The sequence below is a fragment of the Colias eurytheme genome, chromosome 4, assembly GCF_061535395.1.
Source record: "Colias eurytheme isolate Ceu_HAF_F1 chromosome 4, ilColEury1 Martin Lab GWU primary, whole genome shotgun sequence".
NCBI classification, from domain to species: domain Eukaryota; kingdom Metazoa; phylum Arthropoda; class Insecta; order Lepidoptera; family Pieridae; genus Colias; species Colias eurytheme.
Genome location: NC_142983.1, coordinates 2975813 through 3001937, shown reverse-complemented (window position 1 = coordinate 3001937; position 26125 = coordinate 2975813). Strand labels below are relative to the sequence as shown.

Genomic DNA, 26125 nt, shown 5'->3' with positions numbered 1-26125 from the left:
ATATTTCCATTTTTATACCAACTGGATCCGTCGTTGCTCTCTTACCATTTATGCACAGTATTAAAATATTTCCTATTATTGTAATGAATCACGATAAATTCAGGTTCAATTTATAGACGCCATTTAATAAAGAGCCCGGGTTTATTATTTATTATATGACTAATCGTAAATATCGACTATTTCTTTTCATTATTTCTTATTTACTTTAATCTCATATCCGTTACCAAAACTATCCGAAAGTATAATGCGAAATATTTACGCAGGTCATAAACCGGTTAAGTTCTGGGATTATAATTAATCTGATCTCTTTTTTGTGTCCAAAGCCAGTGGAGGCCACGGGTAGGAATAACTTATTTCAAGTGCCATAGAACTCACTATTATTCATCCATTCTATAGCAGTGGGTACCCACCAGTGGAGGGACCACGAGGAATACGCCATATTTTTTCGTCAGTGAAACATTCAGTGAAATGAGATTTTTATGCCAGAGCAAGCAAAGGATTAGACCCCCCATTAACAATTAATGTGGTGGTGGTGGTACGGGTACTTTGCCGGGTTTTAGGCGACTTTAACTATACCTTTTACTTGCTCTGTGGTAACTTAAAATATTATGGTGTTTATGGAAGGTTCCAACATCGTAATTGTTCAGGAACACCGAAGATGGTAAGATGGTAAGTTGCGAGTGATTCGTAATGTTGTGGAGCCATCTAGATGGTATGGATTTTCCATTTGGATTTGGTACATAATGTATTTTTGAAATATTTTTGTTAAAATTAAGTATTATTCGACCAAGCCAACTAGACGCTCGGGTGGAATGCGGCCTCCCCGACCGCTTACCGCCTCAGGTACCGCGTTCGCCTTAGTACGGTTCGCAGCATCGACGCATTCGTACGTTTCGCATCGCTAGTTATTTCTGTACTTTTTATTATTAATCGTTAAAGCTTGTTGTTGACTGTTAAGTTTTTCGTTGTTATTTGTTTAAGTTTTTACTGTGTTGTTATTCATAGACAGCCCTCGAAATGGGGAAAAATAAGACTATTCATAGCGGAGAGCGAACAGTGATATTATTAATATTTTTTTTTTGCTATCTGTACCCGAGACATGGGCGGGTGACGTCACAGTTGAAAAGGGTCTAGTTGGCTTGGTCACGTAGTAATGGGATACATCAAAAAATCAACTTGACCGTTAGATAATTAATAGGTATTATGTATATGATTTTAAATGCCTAGGTTAAAGTACTTACCTATCTGACGGTCTTTTTTTGGTGTAGGTCGTCTTTTATTTAATTATTACCTACCTATCCTACAATTCGAAATTTTTGAGTTACTACGATAATAATATTAGGTCCATATTATTATGGCAAAATGATACGTACAAATTTAATAACCATGACGTTTTTAAAACCAACTGTGTTTAATCGATTAAAATATTTATAATAACTAAGACTTGAAGAATGAGTTTATTACTAAACGAATATCTAATTTAATAACAAGGAAAATTTACAGACAACATGAATGTAAAATTTAATGAACGTATTGTTTCAATCTCTTTTTTATTTTAATCAAAATGTAAAGACTGCTTATTATCCAATTTCCTCAAATTGGTCAAAAAGTAAGCAAATAGAAGTAATACGAAGTTAGTACTAAAAACGACTCAGTAGTAAAAAGACGTCCAATAATAAGTATTTACTTTCAAAGTTGTGAACAAAATTTTGTTATTTAATAATTCATAAAATTTAAAGATGATTCCAATTTACACAATTCAGCAGGTTCGTATTTTTTGTTTATTATAACATAGGTACCTATTTAGTATTTACTTTTATAAAAGTTATTTTAAAATGGAAAACTTACATCTGCATAAAACTATAGATGTAATATTTTATGGATTATAATTTTTAATACAAAAAAACTATAAAAAATATAATAACGTTGAAAAGGCTGTTCTAAAGCTATCCTGGCAAACGTCAAAATATCTGTGTTGTTCGATTCTCAGACCTCACTTAACGTTACAGTACCTACACAAAATTTCATGAGCATCGGTCAAGCCGTTTCTCTATTATTTAAATAATATTATAACGGTTACCTGCATGTTAGGAGCCATCAACAAAATATAAAGTGATATTTTGTACATGACGTTATTATTTATAGTTAAAAAGTTCATTGATATAGTTACATATCTTAATTACTAACTAATAAACATTAGAACCTGCGTAAATTATTGCGATGTTTGTGCGTAGCATAATAGTACATATTATTGTATGATTATACGTAATAGACTAATTATTTACTTCGTTATCAAAAGACTTATTTTTAGTAACAGGGAATTTATTATACCTTAATACAACTTAATTTCCATAACATTTTATCTAAAAATAAGCTTTAGGTATGGGTTTTCAGAAGGTTTTTAGTGGGTTTTCGGTTTTCCAAAATACGTAACACATTTTAATTTTTTTATTTGCATAATATTTGAACTAGGATTAACATATTATGAATCGGTAAATGCTTCTTGGCACTGGCAACCACATGCTGGCAGTTTTGTAACTTGTTTTAATTTAGGTAGGTAGGTACTAATCTTAATTCATTATCTTGGTGACCGAGTAAAGAGCAGCCTATGTATAGCGTCCGGCAAACATCTTGGCCAAAAAGTAGCGTGGGGGGGAGTTTGCGCATCAAGTTTTAGTACATTTTATAAGCGCAAGCTTTCCCCACCACGCTACTTTTTGGCCAAGAAGTTTGCCGGACGCTATACTAATCTATATCTGTAGTTTTTTCTTACATTTGATTTTACAGATTAACGCGTCGGGCTAGTAATACAATAATTAAAAAATTTAAATCTATCACTGTATCCAAATTTCAATTATGATCCAATCAGCTATTTTTGCTTTAAAGATAAAAAAACTTACGTTCATAGCTAGCTCATACATTCATAATCTATTCTATTGAACTTTACGCTAATTGAAAGCCACTTGTCTAGGGGGCCTGTACATCTATGGTAGGTACCTATTAATAATTTTATAGTGATACCTACGTGCCAGCATGTGATACGCAGACGAAGTCGTGAGTAAGCATTAGTGCCTGTACTGTTTTCTAAAGAAAATTCGTGTCCATTTTCTCTCCCTTTCCTCAGGGCTCTATTATAAACATTGGTTTTATCGATACGCTCATTACTAATATAATCACACTTGTGTATTATTTACATACCTAATACTTTTCATTCTATATAATTCTTCTATACACAACATTACCCTCTTGAAAAACATATTTTTTCAAATAAAAGTCAACAACTTTTCCTTATTTTTGCGTCATTGAATAAATTAATCTGTTAATTTACCTACTTGGAACTTATAATTTATCAATAACAAAGTAACTTGTATAAAGAAGGTAACAAATGTTAATGACTTTAATCTTTTTATAATTTGTTTTTTGAGATTAGCCAGTAATTAGGTATTGCAGTTTACCTTTAGCGACACTTTCCTTCTACTGATAGGTAATCAAGTAATTATGCGGAACAATTAACGGCATTATGAAAAATTACCTTTATTTTAATTGATCAAATTAAAATATTGTAATTTAGAAATAAGTGAGCTGTGAGACGTTTAAAATATTTGCCAAACCAAAAATATTTGCCAACTTATCAACAATCAATTACAATAAATACTTTTCGATGATGACCAGTTGACAATAAAGTAGATTTATTGTACATACAACATCTGCATGAGATGAACCAAATGTCCTAAAAAGGAAAATAACTTACCTCTATCAACTAAATCAGACTTTTTACTTTTGCTATAAATATATCTACTATCTACAACATTATTTTAAGGTCATATGATTCATAGAATAGCAAAATATGTTCCTTTCATTAGCAAATAATAATAATTAGTAAGTAATTATTAATGTAACAACAAAGCGCGAAACCAGAACGCACGTGTAAAATATAATAAATTCTAATGAGTTTGAAAATTGCGTCTCTATTTCAATAGTAACATTTAAAAAGTGTTCTTACGCATAGTGAGACAATATAAAAAAATATATATTTTTCAAAATCATGGGTAATTAATAATAATTCTATTTCTCATCTCTCTCGTTCTCATATTATAAATATTTTATAAAAATATGTATTATCTACCATTGAGATAATATTACTACGTAATTATCTACATATAACTTTATTCGATTAGCGTTTTATTCGATACTAGCTGTGCTCCGCGGTTTTACCCGCAGTGCTCCGCTCCTGTTAGTCTTTAGCGAGATGATAGGTATATTATATAGCCAAACCAAAAATATTAGCCTTCCTCGATGAATGGGCTATCTAACACCGAAAGAATTTTTCAAATCGGACCAGTAGTTCCCGAGATTATCTCGTTCAGACAAACAAACAAATAAACTCTTCAGCTTTATAATATTGGTAGGTATAGATAGATGTTCTCATTTCAATGTTTACAATATTACAGACCCTCGTCATAACAGGGATTGCTTTAAGCTGTATTTTAGACGGATTTATATTTGGACAAATGTCAGGCATGTTGGAAGCTCTGCGAAGATCTGATACCTCCATATCAGTAACCCCTGATGACCTGTCATGGATGGGTAATTACAAAATTTTATTTTTCAATATCTATTGATGAATGTATGAGTGTATTCATTTAATTCAAAATAATACAAAAATTATAGAACACCTTTAGAATGGTTGGGTAAGTCTAGTCGAAGTGCGACAATTATCAAGTTCAGTTTTATCTAATACATAATTAATTAATAACGCCGTAATTTGGTTATGACGTTAAATACATGGTAAAAATTAAGGCCTAGACAAACAATATTCTAAACCAAACTGGAAAATCGTCCTGTTCTTAACTTGTTCTAATTAATATAAGAATTAATAACAATATCTTTCCTTATGTTTTTCTTACACTTAGTTAATTATTTTGTATTTCTTTTTTTTCAGCTGCAAGTATTAATATAACATGTTTTTGTGGCTTTGGAATTGTAGCCTTAATCACGGAACTTTTTGGACGGAAGAAAGCTGTATCGATCGGAACCATTCCTTTGATTTTATCTTGGATTTTGACTTATTTTTCAACACATAGAACCACTTTATACATATCTAGAATTTTTGCTGGAATATCATTTGGTTGTACCTTATTCTTAAATTATATTAATATCGGTGAATATGTATCTCCACATATTAGATTTATGACCACTAACATGTTACTATGTGTGACCTCTCTAACTGGGACTATGATAGGGCAAGTTTTGAGTCTGGTCATGGATTGGAGAAACGTTGCACTCATAGGTGTTATCCCTTCAATTTTGTCGGCTGTCATCCCATTTTTCTGGGTAGAGAGTCCTATGTGGTTGGCATCACAAGGAAGATTTGAGGAGTGTGAGGAAGCATTCAATACACTACGCACGCCATCAAAGGCAGCCGAAGAAGAGTTAAAACTTCTGCTTACAATGGAAAATAGTAAGAACAAAAAATATAAAAAGAAAACTTTCCTTCCTGTTCCTTTAAAAAAGATACAAGACGCTCTGAAACAACGGTATTTCTGGAAATGTACCATTTTGTCTTTTATCATGCACGTTTATAAAGTTGTGGCTGGACGGATGTTATTTAACACTCTTGCAATTTCCATACTTCAAGACATCACCGGAAGCGGGTCGGCTAAAATCTTATATTATACCTTGGTAACTAATAGTTTTTCGGTATTTGGTGCGAGCATATCTTTCATATTTTTAAAGAATTTTAAAATGAGACAACTTTTAATACCCACGGGAATTATTGCAAATTTTCTTTTGGTTACATTTGGACTTGTACTTTATCTTGTACCGGATAAAAATGACTACATTAATTGGATTAAAATAATGCTCCTCGCTTCATATTTAGTTATAGTAGCGGTTGGTCCATATCCAGTTTTAGAGGCAATGTTAACTGAAATAAATCCCCTGGAAATCAAAACCTTTAATATTGTTCTTATGGGTATTTTGGCCGGAATTGTAAACTTCTTTGCAATTAAATTAGCACCGAGTATGTTTGTTGTTATTGGACACCATGGAGTATTCTTTTTGAATTCTTTTATTGCCTTTATGTGTCTTGCATATTTTTGGTTCTTTTTGCCTGAAACTAAGGGGCGAACTTTGCAAGAAATTGAACTGTATTTTAAAACCAATAGCTTTGATAGTTCTAAGTTAGAAGAAGATCAAACCAGAGAATTAATAAACATCACTAAAGAGAAAAATATTCAAAATATTACCGATGTAATGTAATTTATCTTCTGATATACTCGCACACTTGTATCTGTGTTTGTATTATATCAATTGGAATCTCTTGACGAAACTATATCTCAAAAACAATGAAAAATAAACCCATCGTTTAATATATTTTTGAGTTATTAAGTACCTACTAAATATTATCATGACGATGACGTCTCGAAATAGTCGTAAATAAATATTTATTGCATATAATGGCCAATATTGTTAACTTAAAAAGTAAGTAAAGTTTAACTTAGGTTTATAATATTATAGAGTAGGTAACACACAATTTGATATTACTACTAAGTAAGGGGATGTTTTTTAACTCTCAAGCAAAGAGTTTTTTGAGGATTTTCTGACAATAGAAATTAGAAGGTGACTTTTATCAGGTACGTGAATTTTGCTGGGGATAAACCCCACAACATTTTTTACCGCTAACCGCTAGCGAGATTTGTGAAAAACTCCTCGACAACGAAAATTGTCAGCTATACATCACGAAAATATTGACCTGTAAATTCATATTTAATAAATAATAAATATAAAATAATATTTAGGATAGATAAGTTAGACCTAATAATTGTACGTACGGCTTTATTTTGTTTTTAGTTTTAATATTAATATTATTTGTAACTTCGTTCGTGTAATAAAACAACAATAAAGAAAACCTATTCAGTAATTATTTCTGTGTCCCAAACAAATTATACCTTTGTACTTGTGATCTATACTTATAATACCTAAATCTGTAGAGAGGCCAATTCTGTACATGAAATATATTTAAAAAAAAACTATGAAGGGGTGATAAGGGATCGCTACTGATGCCAAAAATGCAATCAGTAAAATTTTTGTCTGTCTGTCTGTCTGTCTGTCTGTATATTCGTTATAGAAACAAAAACTACACGACGGATTTTAACGAAATTTGGCACAATTATTCTTCATACTCCTGGGCAGGTTATAGTAAAAGAATCATGTAAATCGGTGTAGAAACACCAAAGTTATACATGAAATACGCTATAAGTCATCGCGCGTGAATTACATGCCATAAGGATTATTTTTGTGTATCAGTTGCCGCGTTCGACGCGCTTCGCGGCGGGAGCTATAAAAAGGCGGCGGGTCCGCACCCGTTTCGCGTTGTCACGGCATCACGTGTGAACGGCTGAACCGATTTCGATAATTCTTTTCTATTATATTCCTTGAAGTACGAGGATGGTTCTTATGTAGAGAAAACGTAAATATGTACCACGGGCGAAGCCGGGGCGGACCGCTAGTAAGGAATAATTTGACAACCCGAATTTATCAAAACACTAGCGGTCCGCCCCGGCTTCGCCCGTGGTACATAATATTTACGTTTTCTCTACATAAGAACCATCCTCGTACTTCAAGGAATATAATAAAAAAAGTATTATCGAAATCGGTTCAGCCGTTCTCGAGTTATGCGCTTACCAACACATTTTGCGATTCATTTTTATATATAAGATTATGTACATGAACATAATATACCTATATAGATGTAGGTATATTTATAACAATAATGCAAAATAATATAAGGAAATTATATTATTTAGGTATTATAGGAAAAGCCTCGGAATAGGTAGAGGCTGAGCCTGAATGAATATATACCAAATTATTTCTAACCAAATACGAAAAACAGGATTAATTTCACGCTGTAGGTATGTTCATCAATTTCCACTGACTGTTTTTTTATTTCTTATCGACATGACATTATGCATTAGCTAATAGATACTTAAAAGACTACGCCTGCTCAATGTGTTAGCAATAACTACTTCGTTTTAATTTGCCATTTCAATATTTTTATCTTATAAATATTAAAAATGCTGCAAATACAACAATATCTTTTAATTTTTAGAAGTGAATTTGTTCGCACCACAATTCTTCTACAAGTTTCTACCAAGGAGATCATTAGCAAATGTGACTAGAAATAATATGTAGTTTAAAAAAACTAAAAAACACGCTTTTCATAGAAAACCGAACTAAAAAATAGAAAATTTTATCAAATTATTGTATTGTCATCGGTGCTCAATAAATCTACAAAGTTTGAACGAAATATGGCCGTTTAAAGTGGGTCAAAATCGCGCCTAAAGAAGTCGGTTACAAACATACAGGTGAAGCTAATATAAAGCGTGTAAAAAAAAAATCCCTAACGCTCCAAATTATTAATAGGAAATATATTGTAATACTGTGGTACAAGTTTATCAATCGTCACTCGTCAGCCATATGAAGGTCTTCATTCACAAAATTTCTACCAATACAAACGCTTCTCCTACACTTCAATAAATTTTACAAAGTGGTAGTTCATCCCCTTAGAAACTTTCTAAACTCATATTAGGATCCTCGTATCACCAAGTCTTTGAAACATTATGACGACTTGTCACTGCCAAGCTCTATAAAAGTTTTGTAAGTAGTCACAATAGTTAGTAATCACATTGAAACATAAAATATTAATTAATCACTTCCATATCAAACATAAATAAGGAAAACCAATGAAAAGCCAGCTATACAGCCTTGCCACTTATTGTAAGTATTTATAGTACTCTCAGTATTACATTCCTTAGACCTTATAATTATATAGATCATCATTGTTACTTGCTATCTTTTAGCGATTAGCTGGTCCACCGTCCAGCATTCTATGAGTTTTCTGTCGTTCTAAGTAAGTACATAAGCTTTGAAAGGGGAAAAAGTACGCTTAAAAATATACTAGTACACACTTGTTGTGTGAAGGCACAAAATACTTGCAGCATGCAGCTAACGCTACAGGTATGATTGGTATTTAATCTCAATACACAGTGGATATTTTCTTTAGTTGAAATACATTAGATTTGGTATATCTTCAATAAATATATTTTCATATAATAATCATAATTACTACGTACATAACTAAAACAATGTAGTTACGAAATTTTACAAAATATTTTAATGACGATTTTTTCGAATGAAACAAACCCAATAAAAGTAACGTCAGAAGCCACATCATGCATAAATACAATAAAGAAGAGGTAATATTAACATAATATGGAACAATATTTCTCTCCAGTGTTTATCTAGTAATGAAAAGGAACAGTTGTTTTTATTACTTCGCTTCATAACACAATATTTAGTCGTGTTTCAGTGGTCAAGATGTCCGTCCAAACCTTCCGGCAGGTATCTATTTGACTTTTACATTTATAGGTACACAAAAATAAAATACAACGTATTTGCTTTGCGAATTAAGGACGAATACATACATATTGAGTTGTCAAATCGTTTTGTTTGATCATCTGTTTTATTCATAAAAGTTCAAAAATAAATATTCAAAAATGAGTAACGTAATATTAGCACAGATAATATTATGATACCTAGTAATAGAATAGCTATCACAGATTATACATACATGAAAGAAACGAGGTAATTTTCTATGTTTTTAAAATAACTGTGCCGTCTTCAGTGTCTTTATTTGTCTTATTAAGTACATTTTTTTTTAAATATCTTTACTGAATTTTCATGAGACTGTCATTGGTAGAGATTGTTTTAAGGCTAATAATATTATAGCTACATCTTCTTTCATAGTTATTTTTGAAAGAAAAAAAGAATATAAATTTATTGCCGAAAACATTATAAAATTTATCTTAAATTAAATGAGGCAAATGGACACAGCCTCAGCAAAATGCTGCACAAAAATAGCGCTGATTTACAGGCTGTATCAATGATTGAGGTTCGTCTTCTTCTAAACTGAATTCAAAAATAATAGAACCATTACAAACAGCTTTATATTTGATTTAAATTTATGTGTAGAGCGTTTCAAACTCCTCGTGGTAGCCAATTATAATAATTAGACCATATTATTTTAAGAAATATCAAATACATAGAGCGTTCAAAAACAATTCAAGCCATTTTTTTCTTCAAGTAAACCAATAAAAAAACAATTGAGAGGGCAAAGATCTAATTGTGGCTGCACCATATATTTATAGGACGGATAAGTTTTATTCAAGCATTGAAAAATCGGCCCTAAATGTGAACGTGGACCCTTTACTTCCTGTAGCCTAAAATAAAAAAAAATACATCAATTGCTTGATATGTTAGCCGGCTATGAATTAACTAGGATTAAATGACAAAAATAATGAAAGACCATAATTATAATTTTATTTAAATTAATTTATTACCAACGTTTATCTCTTATTGAAATTAACCGCTTGAAAAATAAATGAATTAACCGCTCTGATGGCATAATACGCATTCAAAGTCATTAAACTGCTAAACCTAGGTTAATTCCCCATAAAGGTTAATAAAAATCGATATCGTACAATTAATTATAGTAAAAAACATGTTTCAATTACATTTAAATAGTTTTTTTTTTAATGTTACTCGTTTTATTACCGACAAATACGAAATATTTAGTTAGAACCTCTTTATGAAACATAAGTAAGACTTTAAAAAAATCTTAACTCTAAGGAAACCCCCAAGACAAAGAAAAACAAGTTACTATAGTTACTTAAATGTAAAAACTTTTAATATTATAAATACGAACACGAACTTTATTTTAGTTATCTTAATTACATCGACTCTTCAACTTTGATAATGTTAGCAGTTTCCTCTCACGAACAAAATCATTCACAATTTCTAATTTTTGAAAATTTATTTCCGCTTTTTTGATTTACAGGTGCTAGTTATAACGGGTCTGGCTTTATGCAGCATCTCTGATGGATACATTTTCGGTCAAACTTCGGGGATGATAGACGCTCTTCGTGGTAATAGCACCATGCAATTATCAGAAGATGGACTCTCTTGGATAGGTAAGTGTACCGCATCATTCCACATTTACTCATTTATACTCAGTTTCACGTCAAGTAGAATTTATATTCCGCCAATCGATTTCCTCTGGCCATCTTTTGAAATAGCATTTCGGAGCAGGAAATCTTCATTTTCAATAAAACATTTATTACAACCGTTTTCATGAACTGGCTGTTTGACTTCGTGCCACATAAAATAACATTGTAAGGAATAACTTAAAATAAACGATAACAATTATGATGAAACACAATGAGACACGTGTGTAACCACATACAACATTCTCAAGTCACCCGATGTTGATTGATGGAACTAATGTCTTGCGCGAAGACAATAAAATTTCAAACATTCATTCAAAACACTCACGATTGTCTCAGTTAACTGGTAGTTTAATTAGTATGTGTAATTTTTGTGTTATTCTGGGAAACTTTCGTCCATTATTTTTAACAAAAACATCTGTTTCAATATTGTCATTCGAAAAGAAAAAGCCAGAAACAACTTCCGTGTGATGAATAACATTCTCCTATTCATTTTAATTCTTTGTTCCAGCATCATCGATCAACATTACCTGCTTCTGCGGTTTTGCTGTGGTCGCTATTGTGACCGAAATACTAGGAAGAAGAAAAGCTTTAATATTATTGAACATACCCGTTCTATGTTGCTGGATCATGGTGTATTTTGCTCAAAATATAACAACACTGTTGTTCTCTCGAGTAATTATGGGAGTGTCATACGGTGGTGTCCTTATGTTAACGTATATTTGTGTTGGCGAATACGCATCTCCGAACATTAGGTCTCTGTGTTTAAATTTAATCGGCTGTGTTGGAACGCTTATAGGTTCCTCATTAGGGCATATCTTAAGTCTTCTAATCCCTTGGAGGGAAGTTGCCCTTCTTGGCATTATACCTACTTGTCTTGCAATTGTGATTCCTTGCTTTTGGGTGGAGAGTCCGTTTTGGTTGGCATCCAAAGGTAGATTTGACGAATGCACGGATGCTTTCAAAGCACTTCATATATCTACTGAGGTTACCAAAAAAGAACTAGCTTTAATAATTGCCAATGAGAGACGAAACCAAACCAAATATTCAAGTAATACGCATGTTTTAAAATTAATTATAACAAAGGTTTCGATAGCAATAAAGGAGAGATATTTTTGGAAAATAAGTATTTTAAATACAGTCATCAATATATACCGCATAGCTGGAGGACGAATATTGTTCACTACCTTAGCGTTGACTATTTTGAAGGACATTACTGGTGACTCTAACATTTTGAAGCACACGATTCTAGTTGATGGATTTTGTATACTTGGGGCACTGATATCTTGCATACTAGTGAAGAAATTTAAAATGCGAAGTTTGCTATTTAGTTCTGGAATATTAGCAAACATAATACTTATAGTACTTGCTTCTGTTCTCTATTACAGACCAGTTCAAGAAGATATTTATGTTTGGATTAAAGTATCGTTGTTGGCATTATATTTCATTATCATGATAGCTGGACCATATGCCGTATTGGAAACCTTACTTATTGAGATAAACCCTTTGGATATAAAAGCTTTTTTTATATTTTTCTTCGGAGCTATAATTGGTGTTGCACAATTTTTAGCGGTAAAACTTATGACGAATATGGTCAATTTGATAGGGTACCACGGAATATTTTTCTTAAATGCCATTATAATATTTATTTGCATGACATATATTTGGTATTATTTGCCAGAAACTAAGGGGAAGTCCTTGGAAGAAATTCAATGCTACTTTAAGAATGAAAGCATACTTGAAGGTGTTTATGAAAATTGCGAACAATGTAATGTCTTACTGGATTCAGTTAAAAAGAAGTGTCCTCATATTATTTAATAATTTAATTAAAAAAATAGTGTATTATTAAGTTATAAGTAATAAATATTAATATATAAGAGTCTTGAATAACAGTACTGAAAATTTTACTTTATAATATTGATATTATGAGTACGTAGGTACAGACGTAATTGTTGTTATATGAAAACTTGCTAAAAATGTTAAATAAAACATGCTAAAATTTTTAATGAAATATAAATTTAATATAATGATGTCGTTTTATTTTTTTTACTTGGTCTTTCCTTTGAAAACTATACTGTTTGTTCATACTAATAGCGTGTTTTGACACAACATATTTTACTGTGTATATTTGTTTGAAAATGTATACAGGTGTCTTTCCTCCTATTTTGTAGCCCAATGCCGTGTAGGTACATTTTTATGGTAATGAGACAAGATCAATGTTGAATTATTATTATTTAGCCTATCCGAGCTAAAATGAAAAGCTAGAATTCCTATTCAAAATAATGGGCGCTATAATGTATCCTATGCTATGGCATGAAACTATTTTGATATAACGTTTAAAAGCAAGTTTTCTAGAATTTATCCAGATTGTGTTTAATCATTTAATACTAATCTATACTAATATTATAAGCTGAAGAGTTTGTTTGTTTGTTTGAACGCGCTAATCTCGGGAACTACTGGTCCGATTTGAAAAATTCTTTCGGTGTTATTTATCGAGGATTGAGGAAGGTATCATCACGCTACGACCAACAGGAATGGGGCAACGAGGGTGAAACCGCGCGAAGCAGCTAGTTACTAGATATAGAATGAAAATGAAGACTTTGCAACTGGGAATTACAAATTGCTGTCTTTCACTGCAAAAAAAATTAAGTCTCTAAACTTCGGAAACATTATCTTTGAACTTACTTTGTGTGCCATAGTTGAGTAGATATTAATTGAGTAGAATAATAAATGAATTCGATTTCACCGCTAATAAGTAATATACCTATTCACAAATCGACGCCCCCCGCGAATAATCCGGTAATGACCTATTACGGGGTTTTTCATGTTATGCGTTTTTCGGCATCTAGAAGTTAAAATACACCATGTAAATTTTTTTCAGAATTTTTCTATCTTTATTTACGAAGATATGAAAAATTACGCGTATATTCCATAAAATAACATTAAAATGTATTTTAAACGAATAATATGGTTTTAGATCTTTACGAAAAATAATATCAATATGCTTCGACAGTAAACGTTGTTACGATATTATTCAGGTAAATAGTTTTCTACATTATTTAAGTAAGTGCTAGTACAGGCTTATTCGGGGTTTTATTAAAAAATCGATTTCGAGATACATTCATTATGGAGTGCAAGTATGCAAGGTATTGGTATGTAAGGTATTATGCAAGGTATAAACACTTTCTATTACTGAGCAAATGATTTACACGGCCTTAGAAAAATTAAAAGAGATGAAAGTTTGATAGATAAACGAGGCAGGCATCAGAATAGACCACATCGAAACCTTCATCTTCATTAGATGCTGGTCGTCCGACTCAGGTTCTACCTGCTGCCCATAATTAAAAGCCCCCATCAGTATGACTTCATGCCACAGAGGAGCACCGAGGACGCCCTCTATATACTGGTGGGCCACATCAGAAATAAGAGGGAGGAGAAGAAGATTTCTGTTGTGGTATTTCTGGACATAAAGGGAGCCTTCGACAGCGCCTGGTGGCCAGTCATAAAGGTGCGGTTGGCCGAAGATGGGTGTCCGGGGAACGTAAGGCGGGTGATCAGCAGATACCTGAGTGGAAGAGGTGTGAAAGTTACCTAACTTTCACACCTCTTGTCCCCCGCATACCTGCGGGTGTGAAGTGAGTAGAGAGACCAACAAGGGGTGCGTGCAGGGTTCCATAGGTGGGCCGCTCCTGTGGGTCCTCTTGCTGGATCCTCTGCTGTGGATGTTAGAGGAGATGGATGTGTTTTGTCAGGCTTTTGCCGACGACATTGTGCTAGTGTTTGATGGAGATACTGCTTTAGAAGTAGAGACGAAGACAAACTGCACATTGAGGAAAATTGACGAATGGGGTGTCAGAAATAAACAAAAATTCGCACCACACAAGACATGTGCCCTGCTCTCGACACGAAAATTAAAATTTGACATGCCACGACTTGTAATGGGGAGTGTGGACATCCAATATTTCGAAAGTATTAAGATACTGAGCCTTACTATTGATGGCGGCCTGATATTGACCGAAACGTCGGGAGCGTTTGCAAAAAGGCAATCGCCCGTTATAAGCTATTAACAAGAGCAGCTAGAGTAAATTGGGGGCTTAACTCCCAAGTAGTTAAGACTATATATATCGCAGTTATAGAACCGACTATCTTGTATGCATCAGCAGCGTGGGCACCCACTACGGAAAAGATGGGGGCCCAAAAGAGGCTTAACACCGTTCAACGAGGTTTTGCCCAGAAGATCTGCAGAGCATATCGGACTGTCTCCCTGAACTCTGCGATGCTGTTGGCTGGGATTCTCCCTCTTGACCTCAGGATACTCGAAGCTTCGAGGCTTTATGAGATCAAGAGGGGTGTGTCGCACCCGGCGGTGTTGAGGGACAGGGAGGTGGAACGAATGGCTCTTGCGATTGAGGACCCACATTCGGCAGAGCAGGTAGAGCTGGGGCTCGGCTTGATAAATGAGGACACCTATGCTGACATGGTTAACAGCCACGTCCACAGGGTCTATACGGACGGCAGCAAGATTGAGGGTCGAGTCGGAGCCGCCTTTTCCGTATGGAAAGGTGATGCCGAGACAAAGGCCATTAAGCTTGCGTTGCCACCGTATTGTACCGTCTATCAGGCTGAGCTCCTAGCGCTCAAAAGAGCAGTAGACAGCCTGCAAGAGTGGAGCGGCAAAGGTCGGTGTCCTTATTGACTCCAGATCGGCGCTCCAGGCGGTTAACCTGAGTTCCCCTCATCCCCTGACTGTACAAACACGGGCGGCCCTCCGAAAAGCTGCATTGCAGAGGCGGGAGGTCTCCCTGTTTTGGATTAAGGCGCACGCAGGGCGGGGAACGAACGGGCAGACGAGTTAGCCAAGGAGGCCGCTCTGGGGTTGAGGAGGAAACCGGATTACGATCTGTATCCTGTTTCATTCGTCAAGCGTATTTTGAGACAGGCTACGATCAGCGAATGGGATAGGAGATACGATGTAGGAGGAACGGCCGGAGTCACGAAGCTCTTTTTCCCAAGCGCTGCTGCTGCATAGAAGGTAGTCGGGAAAAGACATCACACACCACACCACACAAGTACTGACTGGTCACGGTAGATTCGCATTCTGTGAGGTTCTGATGAGGATTCTGATTAAATTTTTAACTGTAATAGGACCATAGTATAATTTTCATGATTATGTAATCATGTGTAATAGTCGTGTCTTCAGTGCAGTGTCTATTTTTTATAATAATAATAACTATCGTGTTTTGTGAAACAATCCAAAGTTGTTTCATTTACTAAAATGTCCTGTATTTCATAAAATATACTATAATAATCATCAAATAATACTTAAGTAAACTATTCGAATAAACAGTAATAGTTATAACAATAAAAATGTACGTTACTGTTAAACAATCGAATAACCAAATAATAGATTTTTACAAATGTTCAGTATACAAAACAAATAACACGAATATTAGCGCAACAAGATATTACTGTTGCCGTCGAAAATATAAATTTACACGAACAATATCGTAAGTGACATTACTGACCAGAGCTTGACCTACACTAGTATAGTAAAATGTATCCAGCTAAATTATAACGAAGCCCTTGGGACTACTTAAATTTTGTTGAAATAACCAGATAGCTGAAAAAATTAGCTTCCATATGCGATATTAAAAGTCTCTGATACTTTTTGTTTAATGGAGTTATTAAGGAAAAATGGTTTTTTATTTTTCCTGAACATTTTCACTTTTACGATTACCGGATTATTCGCGGGGGGCGTCGAAATATATTAAATCCAAACACAAATTAAAATTTAAATTAAGTAATTTATTTCCTTAAAGATAGTAGTTAGTACATTTTATTACACATCGTTATAAAAACTAAATTACTTTACACCAATGTATGCTTGTTACAGAATTATTACATATTAGGTAATAATTTTCATAGGTACTATTGAATAGAATATAAATTAACATTGAGATTGTGGTCAAGCGCTTCCCTATCTAGAGTAAAAAAAAAAAAAAAAAAAAAAAAAACATAATATATTAATGTAGTTTCATTAAATAAATATACAAACAAACTAAACAATAAACATCTATAACCTAATTAATTCAGTCAATCTTATTAAATATTGAATAACTGCCTAAAGGTTTTTCATTTTTTTATACAAAAATTATGTGTTTATACGAAAATTAAAACATTCTAACATAATAAGGTGATAGAAAGGCTCTACCTACGTAACTTACTCAATTATGTTTTCGAAATTTTGTTTTTGAACGTGACAATAAATAGTCAATCAATAGGGTTGCTTACCTATGCATTTATTTTAATTCAGTATTCACTATCAACCTATTTCACCAATTATAAGGTTACAATTCTCTTGCCTATTGCACTCATTAACTTCATGTAATTTTTTGTTGCAGGCAATTTCTTGTTTGTGTTCAAATTTTCCAGTTTTAAAAAATACTTCAATTTCATGTAAAGTCCTACCTTTTGTTTCAGGCATGTACACCCACAAAAATAAGAGACACATAGCTGTAATTATTGCATAAAACAGAAAAGTGCCAGAATATCCTAATGTTGAAAACATAGTTGAGGCTAATTTAATAGATAGGAAAAACACGCCCCCTGCTAAGGTCCCTGTTACAAAAATACTAAATTCCTTAACTTCGAGCGGATTAACCTCACCAATGAAGACCTCCAAGACCGCGTATGGGCCGGCGCTTGCGACGATGTAATAAGACGCCATTAACACCACTTTTATCCATGGGTACCAGCTCTTGTTTGGTACAAAGTATAATGCTGCACTAAATGCAATTAATAGGATATTAGACAGTACACCCAAGGTAAACAGAAGCCTTCTCATTTTATATTTGTTTATTAAATAGAATGACCAAGCGGCACCAATTATTCCAAACCCATCAACGAGTAGGGTAAACAACAGAACATCAGTCCGACCTGTAATCTCTTGTAGCATTGTTATCGCAAAAGTACTCAATAGAACACGTCCAGCTGCAGCTCTATAAATATTCACAATAAATATGGTAAATGTGATTTTCCAGAAATACATTTCTTTACACGCATTCACTATTTTCTTAATGTCCCCAAATCGCGTGTTGGATCTTGTTAAAAACTCTATTTGATTTTTCTTCTCATACGCAATAAGATATTTTAATTCAGCTTCATTATTTTCATTATTACTTCGCAATGCTCTAAAAGCTTTCTCACATTTATCAAATTTTCCCTTTGATGCGAGCCAATATGGGCTTTCGAGCCAGAACAGTGGCAAGATGCATGCCAATCCTGATGGAATCAATCCAATAAGTGCTACTTGTCTCCAATCTATTAAAAGACTTAGTATATGGCCCATCATTACACCAGAAAGTGTACCGATACTTATTATTAAATTGCAAGCAAACTGTCTGTTACTTGGCGGGAGATATTCTCCACAGTTTACAACCGTTTGAAAAAATACTCCTCCATAAGAAATTCCGACTAAAATTCTTGTGAATAAAAGTACAAATTTATCTTGTGCATAATAGAGTAAAATCCAACTTAGTAATACTGGAGCCCCCACAATAGTCGTTGACCATCTTCGGCCCAATGTTCTCGACAGTATACCGACAATAATGAACCCAAATATACAGGTAATATTTATTGTAGATGCTGAAAAAGAGATAAATTTAGTTAACATATTAAAGATTAAACTAACAACTGACGGGCTCATCGTTTTAGAGTGTTTTCTTCAAGAAAACCTTTTTGGCCATGGGAATGTATGAGTAGGTATTATTTTAACATAAATAATTGTATTTATCAACTCAATATTTAAATATGTAAAAGGAAAAGCCAAAAAGCTCTATGAAATAATCATTCATTTTATCACCTATCCATGAAATATCGTTTTCAGTTAAAAATATTGGACTGTCAGGCGCTCCCAAGGCGTTCACCATGCCTGACATCTGCCCAAAGATATAGCCATCAGAGACGCAACAGAACACCAATCCTGTTATTGTGATTACCTGAAAATCATTTCACTTCCTTACTTGTTTTAATAATTAGATCAGCTCTATAATTTTCTTATATTTATAGCACTCGATCAAGAAATATTTTTTCAATTAGCATTAAAGCAACACCTGTCACTTTTCAATTCGTTCAAGTCAGCTCTAATACTTCTATCAATATGATAGTAATTACAATAATTGGCATTGTTAAAAGTTTATCAAATCCAAAAAAATCCAAAAAACCAAAATTTATTAAAAACTATCTTCTCTTAAGCTTTTGAGTCTTTAAAAATTGCTGCTATTTTATCCTGTATTTGCGAAAAGGTGAAAATATGGCTTCTTTTCATCCTTTACCTACATATGGGAAGCCTAAGATACAAAAGTTTTATTATGTTTACTACAAAGTGTATTAAATATTATAATAGAGTTACATGTTACATGACATTTTAGTTTTAGTAACTTTTTTATATTTTAATGCATCACATGCGTACCTACTGTTTTTATTTTTTTCGTACTTATTTTAAGACTAGTGGTCCGACCCGGCTTCGCCCGTGGTACATATTTCGCAATAAAAGGTAGCCTATGTCCTTTCTCGGGTATCAAAATATCTCAATACCAAATTTCATGCAAATTGGTTCAGTAGTTTAGGCGTGATTGAGTAACAGACAGACAGACAGAGTTACCTACTTTCGCATTTATAATATTAGTATGGATTCTACGGCGTTAAATTAATAATTAATTCCAATTTTTAATAACTATAATAACACCCTTATTATTACACCCTTATTTCCCTTTCCAGCTCAATAATTAATTCTATTTAAAAATTAAAACACACATAAAATAATTTAAACTAACTGTTCAAAGTTTTTTCAACTTACACGACGCAGGTTGTTACACTCCATTAATAAATATTATTTTGTTAAAACGATCGACTTCTGCCTAATGTTCACTTTAATGTGCACTGCCTTAACTGAGTATTTAACTGTATAATAATCACAAAAAAACTACCAAGAGCATGTTTGACTCCGGTGCAGGGGTTCTGTACTCAAACTGTATCTACTTTAATTTAAAATTTCTTTTTTGAAGTCAATACATTTGAAAACAGACTGAAATACAAGCATATTAAATAGAAAATATATAATGAAAACTTCCATTTTCTTTATTACGAAATTTTCATCAGTTTAATTTATTCGTATGCTCTACATTTTTACACAACTTTACATACATATTATCTTATATATCTTAAGGATTAAGACGTGAACTTAAGTATAAATATTTTTCAAATAAACAGGCATTTTAAAATTAATGAATAATTAATTATTAGACAAGACGTGAAACCTGGGATTGAACTGAATTCAAAATACTTGAAACTTATACTAGGTACTAGTATAGTTTTATTTATATACGTAGTATATTATTATTAGTCTGTGGTATTATATATCTGCGTTTATACTGCAAATATCGACTTCTTCCATCAATTGCTCATCTAAGCTAAAAGCATGTACAAAAATTACACAAATACACATAATTCTTAAAACTACTTAATATAATATACAAACCCATGTAGATGTTCTCTCTAAAAACTAAAGTGAGTGACGCAAATAACGTTTTTTTTTCAACTTTCCATTTGGCTAGTGAACTCTAATAACAGGTTTTAAGTAATGAAATAAATAAATTTTATGTATAATTAATGTATATAATTAAGGACGACATTGAAATCCTATTCGATATTATGATTCATGATTATCAAAAGTTCGTGAGTAGTTCTACATCTCAAGCAATAGGTCTGCAAATGCAAAGAAAGGGTAAAAAAAATAGGCAGCTTGTACGTTACTCCCGAGGAATTCTCACAAAAGCTCGGATTCCACATTCATTTTAGATAATTTATTCTAAAAATAAACTTTTTAATGTAAACTTTATATGTAGTATTTTGTAAGTCACGTTGTAAGTATATTGGACATTAAAGAAACGACTTTTATTGAATTTCATCACGATATCGAACCAATCAATAAAAAACATATTATAGTATGTAAATTTCAGACCCGAAGGTTGGCAACACCGGAGCTTCATTATACTTCTCACGTGATAATTACGACTTTTATTCCGTTATTTGTTTAATTGCCGAAAATGTGAAACAATTATTGTTCTTATTCACAGTGTTACATTTTCAATATATTTTTAATAAAGTATATGAATACTTTATATATCGTCTAGACGACAAATTTCAATTTGCGTAATCATTACCTTTTAGTAGATTTTATTGTTCTTTTGTTATATTTGAACAGAAACTAATTATAAATTACTCCAAAAAAGGTCTATTGAAACAACTTCATTAATTTATAATTCTCGAAGAATATGTTTTTGAATGTACATGTGTGTAATGTTTACATCAATTTCAGAAGCGAAAACTAATTAGAAAATCTCGTTGTTGAGTACTGAAAAAATCACGTGTACGAAGTCACGATTATCACCTCGTTCATAAACATGAATCACGATGACGACTGTCTAAAACGTGACGAAGTATCTATATCCATTAGAATATAAGGATGAAGCGCGACCCGAAAATTTGTGGGTCATTTGTAACAGGATGGCGGTTCTACAGGGGTCTTAGTACGCAATGACAAAAAGAAAAATGATGGTCAGAACGCTGATACCGGATACCTTAAGATACTGTAATATAAAATATTACAGTATCTTAAGATAAAATATGATAGTATCTTCACCGTGTGTGACGCGCTTTACTAGAATCAAAATTATTCGATTTTCTTTCTTCCTCTAGAAAAACGTATGGGGCTGGTAAGAAATATTGAAAATAGGTAGAAAATTAAAGGTAAGAAGAATTAAAACAAAAACACCGTTTTTTTTATAAAATTTATTACATAACAAGGATTAAGTCCATATCGAATTAATGACAATATGTATATTGTACCAAAGTATAATTTCTACTTACATATATTTAAATTATCTAATATAATAAACTCTCTTTACAAAATATATACATACTTAGTTACGTCTTGCACTTAGATATAGTACTTACCTATTCATAACATATTACCTACATAATATTTTCAGTTCATTTGCATAATATATTTAACAATACATAATTTGTTAATCCTTCCACTATCACATTTTTCACATCTATAACCCCCCGCGCCAAGGGGGCCCCCAACGTGCGCTTTTGTGAGAAATCTTTACCCTTCCTAAGGGCCCCCAAACAAATTTTTATACGGGGCCCCGCCAAGGCACGCTACGATTCTGTTTTATATACACATAGGTAATATTGAAACCGATTAATATTAATTTACGACTTATTAACTCGTTTGAAATAAATCAAACACAAAATTATGAAGATTAATGTCTTTACTTAACTATAAATTAAATTAAATTTTACTTGTTAATTTTAACAATACGATAATCACAGGTTAATTTTGTGATCTGATATTAATTTCTCAGCTGTTTCATTACTTCTCTTAACTTCGAAACTACCGTGGCGAAAGTATGATTCAATCTCTTGTAAAGACCGACCTTTTGTTTCTGGTAAATACATCCACATGTAAAACAATAATAGATAAACTATACCCCCATTTAAAAAGAAAACTCCGTGATATCCTATGGAAGAAAACATACCCGGTGCTAATTTTATTGATAAGAATTGCGATGGAGACGCCGTGACTCCTAGTAAAAACAAACAAAACGACTTTATTTCCAATGGGAATATTTCACTTATTATAGCTTCTAGAACTGCATATGGACCGGCACTAAGGATAATAAAGTAAGAGGCCAGCAGAAGAACTTTTATATAAGAAAAATATATGTTACCGGTTGGTAAATAGCATAAGCAAATAGCGAGGATAATCAGAACAGTATTTGAAATTATTCCAAAAGTGAGAATCATTGTTCGTATTTTAAGTTTTTTTATGAGAAAACAAGAACACAAGACACCGCTTATCGTAAACATATCCACCGCCACTGTAAATAATAAAATATTTGAACTACCAGTTACTTCTTGCATTAAAGTTATAGCGAAAGTAGAGAATAAAACACGACCCGAAGCCACTCTATAAATGACACTAACAGTGCTCAAACCCATAATCTTCCAAAAATATTTGTGTTTAATAGCTATGAATAATTTAGACAACATAGTGTGACGATTTTGTAATGTGAAAGATATTTGCTTGGCCTTTTCATGTACTATTAATGTATCGATTTCGTCACAAGCCTCTTTACTAGAACCACGTAAAACTTCAAATGCTCGTCTACATTCTTCAAAACGTCCCTTTGACGCCAACCAAGAAGGGCTTTCGACCCAAAATATTGGAAAAATAATTGATATACTCGTGGGAATTATTCCTAAAAGTGCTACGAGTCTCCAGTTCAATAAAATACTTAATATATGACCTATCATTATACCTAGAATTGGTCCAGCACCACACACTAAGTTCGTGTACAATGAACGATTATCTGGAGAAATATATTCGCCTATGTTTACGTATGATACAGTGAGTATGCTTCCAAAGAAGGTGCCAACTATTACTCGGGATATGAGCAACACGGCTTTGCTCTGTGCGTAATACAAGATGATCCAGACGGCAAGGATGGGTGTACTTAGGAACATGACAGATTTTCCACGGCCCATGAACTGGTCGGTAATGGCTAAAAGGGCAAAACCGCAGACACCCATCAGGTTCAGTATTGAGGCTAAAAAAATAAAGAGAGAAAAATATTTTAACATTCAAGGCTTTTTGAAAATAACTTGTAGTTATTAAAATTCCACTTATTTTATTATTTAACTACATATTAGAAAAAATCACTATAATATTTAAAATAATATGGACAGGCAACATTTTTCAAGTGAAACTTCTTTAGGCACAAATTTCAAGACCGCGTCATGGACGATCAAAGGCAACGATTTTGGTAGGTTTGAACCTTACCAAAGAATTTTCACTTATAACACGTGTGCACGGTAGTTACCTGCTCACGCTCTTTTTTATAATTTTAATGACCCTTAATAATATGAACATGTAAAATAGATATTTGACAAGTTTTATTAATAAATTAATATTCATTAAACTGGATTTCTAAAACGAACTAAATTGGTTGTTTGTAGAATTAACTAGCATCTCAAAATTATAGTTTATGATAACTTATAAACAAATACAAACTAAGAACCTCATATTATGAGTATTTATAGGCTATAATACCACTTATTATTCTGTTATAATCATTTAAGATGTAAGTAGGTTTAAAATATTCATGAAATTGCAAGATTTTAGCAAATGTGGATTTATGATGATGCCTTCCTTCACTAATGGCAGAGTGCAGTGTCAACGAGGGAATGTGTAGAAATAAATTTAAGAATTTAACTATCTGTCCATGAAACCTTTGGCGATATGCGATGGCCATTTAAAGATCAATGGTTGAATTTGAAATAATTCAAAACTTTGAAGTAAACCAAGTTTAATCTAATAAAAAATCGAATAAAAATTAATATTTATTTTCAGTACCTATCCAAGAAATATCCTCTTCTGTAACAGGTATGGGACTGTCTGGAGCCCGCAGAGCATCTATCATCCCAGATAATTGACCATAAATATATCCATCTGATATGTTGCTAAACAGCATTCCTATGATGACTAGCACCTGAAAATTTTAAAGAAAATATAATGTATCTTCTAGGTGGACTAAGCACAAAAAAATAGAAGTCTATTGTCCTTTGTTGTGTAGGTAGGACCGGCTACTTACGGACCTGCAGCAGGGGCAATATTGGAATTCGACCCTTAATTGGCTCCTTAATTTGATGTATATACTATATAGGCAAGCAGGAGTAATTTAAAGAATAACTGTAATTGCTCCGACCGCCGACCAACCGAAATTGTACCTATATCGCCCATGCGGCAGGTATGTAAGTAGCTCCGGCATAGTGCAGTTTCGACTAATGAAAGAATTTTAAAAATTGTTCCAGCAGCGTCGTAGTTAGAAACAAAAAAAAATCCTTCCTCTTTGTCATATTACAAAATAAATAAATAAATATGCATCGTGTAGTAAAAATGTGAATAATTATAAATTATTATAACATCCCGAGCATTAATAATAATTTCACATACCTACATGCACACCTACATGACATAAACGATGTCTAACAATTTTATTGCAATTCTTGATTGATATTACAGTGCTATTTTGTACCCGTATCGACAACTCTATTACTATAACATACGTAGTATATTATTATTAGTCTGTGTTATAACGATTCTGTGAATAATAAAATACTCCATCCTTTTTGTCAGGGAAAGGCCTTGACAAAATGAAATAATAGTTATCCTTAAAATTGCATTTACAGTAAGCGAATAAGGCGTTGAATTAAACCAATAATTAGTAAGTATTTATATTAGATTTAAAACCAAAAACATTTTCCAAAAGAACTCTACATTGTAAAGTTCAGATGGATATCAGCTATATAGACTCACTATTTTATATAAACCGTATCAAATAGTAGTTATTAATGAATATTATCGCGTAGGTACTAAAATAGACGATAAGAAAAATCTGCGAGAAGGCACTACGGAATAAGTAACGAACTTACTCTTTGGATTCGGTGCATTATTTACCATCAACCAAAAGTTACAATGTTCAACATATATTGTATCTTTTCAACCGTTTATAAAAGAGAAATTTATTTGGGAAAAACTTAACAATACGATACAAGAAACAAATGCGTTATTTTCCTTTTAATTGAACGATCAACCAATATCTCTTGTAGTCTCTGTTTTTAAGTGGTTGGTAAAGTCTCTATGAAGAGAGTAATAAACAAGAACTTTTACAAACAAAATGATGATTTTATAACAAGTAAAAAAATCAAAACATTATTATTATTCATTTGTAATTCGAAAATAATATATCTTTTCGACATTATCATGCAGAATTTCCTGGGACAGATATACAAATATGTATATAGAAATAATAATTTGATCATTAAATCAATGAATTCTTAAATAAAGTAAACCTTATCTAATTGCGATATTTTTAAACATAAGGATTAGTTAAGGTTTAAGGTAAAGAAAGTACACGATAACACAGAAATCT

The 26125-nt window shown here is 32.6% G+C and overlaps 4 protein-coding genes across 4 annotated transcripts; 2 read left to right on the top strand and 2 right to left on the bottom strand.

Annotated features, from left to right (window-relative positions):
- Positions 1-1676: 1676 nt before the first annotated feature.
- Positions 1677-6320, top strand: LOC149908814 (facilitated trehalose transporter Tret1-like). The gene is made up of 3 exons (XM_090120380.1): positions 1677-1766; positions 4452-4587; positions 4943-6320. Exons 1-3 carry the CDS (start codon positions 1740-1742, stop codon positions 6259-6261), a joined length of 1482 nt encoding a protein of 493 aa, XP_089976506.1. The 5' UTR covers positions 1677-1739; the 3' UTR covers positions 6262-6320.
- Positions 6321-9327: 3007 nt separating this feature from the next.
- On the top strand, positions 9328-12897 carry LOC149908813 (uncharacterized). Its single transcript, XM_090120378.1, has 3 exons — positions 9328-9402; positions 10898-11030; positions 11575-12897. Exons 1-3 carry the CDS (start codon positions 9379-9381, stop codon positions 12879-12881), a joined length of 1464 nt encoding a protein of 487 aa, XP_089976504.1. The 5' UTR covers positions 9328-9378; the 3' UTR covers positions 12882-12897.
- A 4327-nt stretch (positions 12898-17224) lies between these two features.
- Positions 17225-19992, bottom strand: LOC149908812 (uncharacterized). Its single transcript, XM_090120377.1, has 3 exons — positions 19921-19992; positions 18925-19060; positions 17225-18707 (listed from the first exon to the last, which is right to left on the bottom strand). The coding sequence occupies exons 1-3, from the start codon at positions 19942-19944 to the stop codon at positions 17386-17388; spliced, it is 1482 nt and encodes a 493-aa protein (XP_089976503.1). The 5' UTR covers positions 19945-19992; the 3' UTR covers positions 17225-17385.
- Positions 19993-22199: 2207 nt separating this feature from the next.
- LOC149908811 (facilitated trehalose transporter Tret1-like) lies at positions 22200-25643 on the bottom strand. The gene is made up of 3 exons (XM_090101508.1): positions 25626-25643; positions 24547-24682; positions 22200-23740 (listed from the first exon to the last, which is right to left on the bottom strand). The coding sequence occupies exons 1-3, from the start codon at positions 25641-25643 to the stop codon at positions 22458-22460; spliced, it is 1437 nt and encodes a 478-aa protein (XP_089957634.1). The 3' UTR covers positions 22200-22457.
- Between the last annotated feature and the right edge of the window lie 482 nt (positions 25644-26125).

Bases quoted from the DNA above. Each gene is read 5' to 3' on its own strand.
- LOC149908811 (XM_090101508.1), bottom strand. The intron at 23,741-24,546 runs GTACTGAAAATA...TTATTTTTTTAG, and splicing joins AGAGGATATTTCTTGGATAG to CCTCAATACTGAACCTGATG.
- LOC149908814 (XM_090120380.1), top strand. From the start codon at position 1,740: ATGATTCCAATTTACACAATTCAGCAG. The intron at 1,767-4,451 runs GTTCGTATTTTT...ACAATATTACAG, and splicing joins CAATTTACACAATTCAGCAG to ACCCTCGTCATAACAGGGAT. The intron at 4,588-4,942 runs GTAATTACAAAA...CTTTTTTTTCAG, and splicing joins TGATGACCTGTCATGGATGG to CTGCAAGTATTAATATAACA.
- LOC149908812 (XM_090120377.1), bottom strand. From the start codon at position 19,944: ATGGAGTGTAACAACCTGCGTCGT. The intron at 19,061-19,920 runs GTAAGTTGAAAA...AATGATTTTCAG, and splicing joins AGTGTAACAACCTGCGTCGT to GTAATCACAATAACAGGATT. The intron at 18,708-18,924 runs GTGATAAAATGA...TCTCTTTTTCAG, and splicing joins AAACGATATTTCATGGATAG to CATCTACAATAAATATTACC.
- LOC149908813 (XM_090120378.1), top strand. From the start codon at position 9,379: ATGTCCGTCCAAACCTTCCGGCAG. The intron at 9,403-10,897 runs GTATCTATTTGA...TTTGATTTACAG, and splicing joins CCGTCCAAACCTTCCGGCAG to GTGCTAGTTATAACGGGTCT. The intron at 11,031-11,574 runs GTAAGTGTACCG...TCTTTGTTCCAG, and splicing joins AGATGGACTCTCTTGGATAG to CATCATCGATCAACATTACC.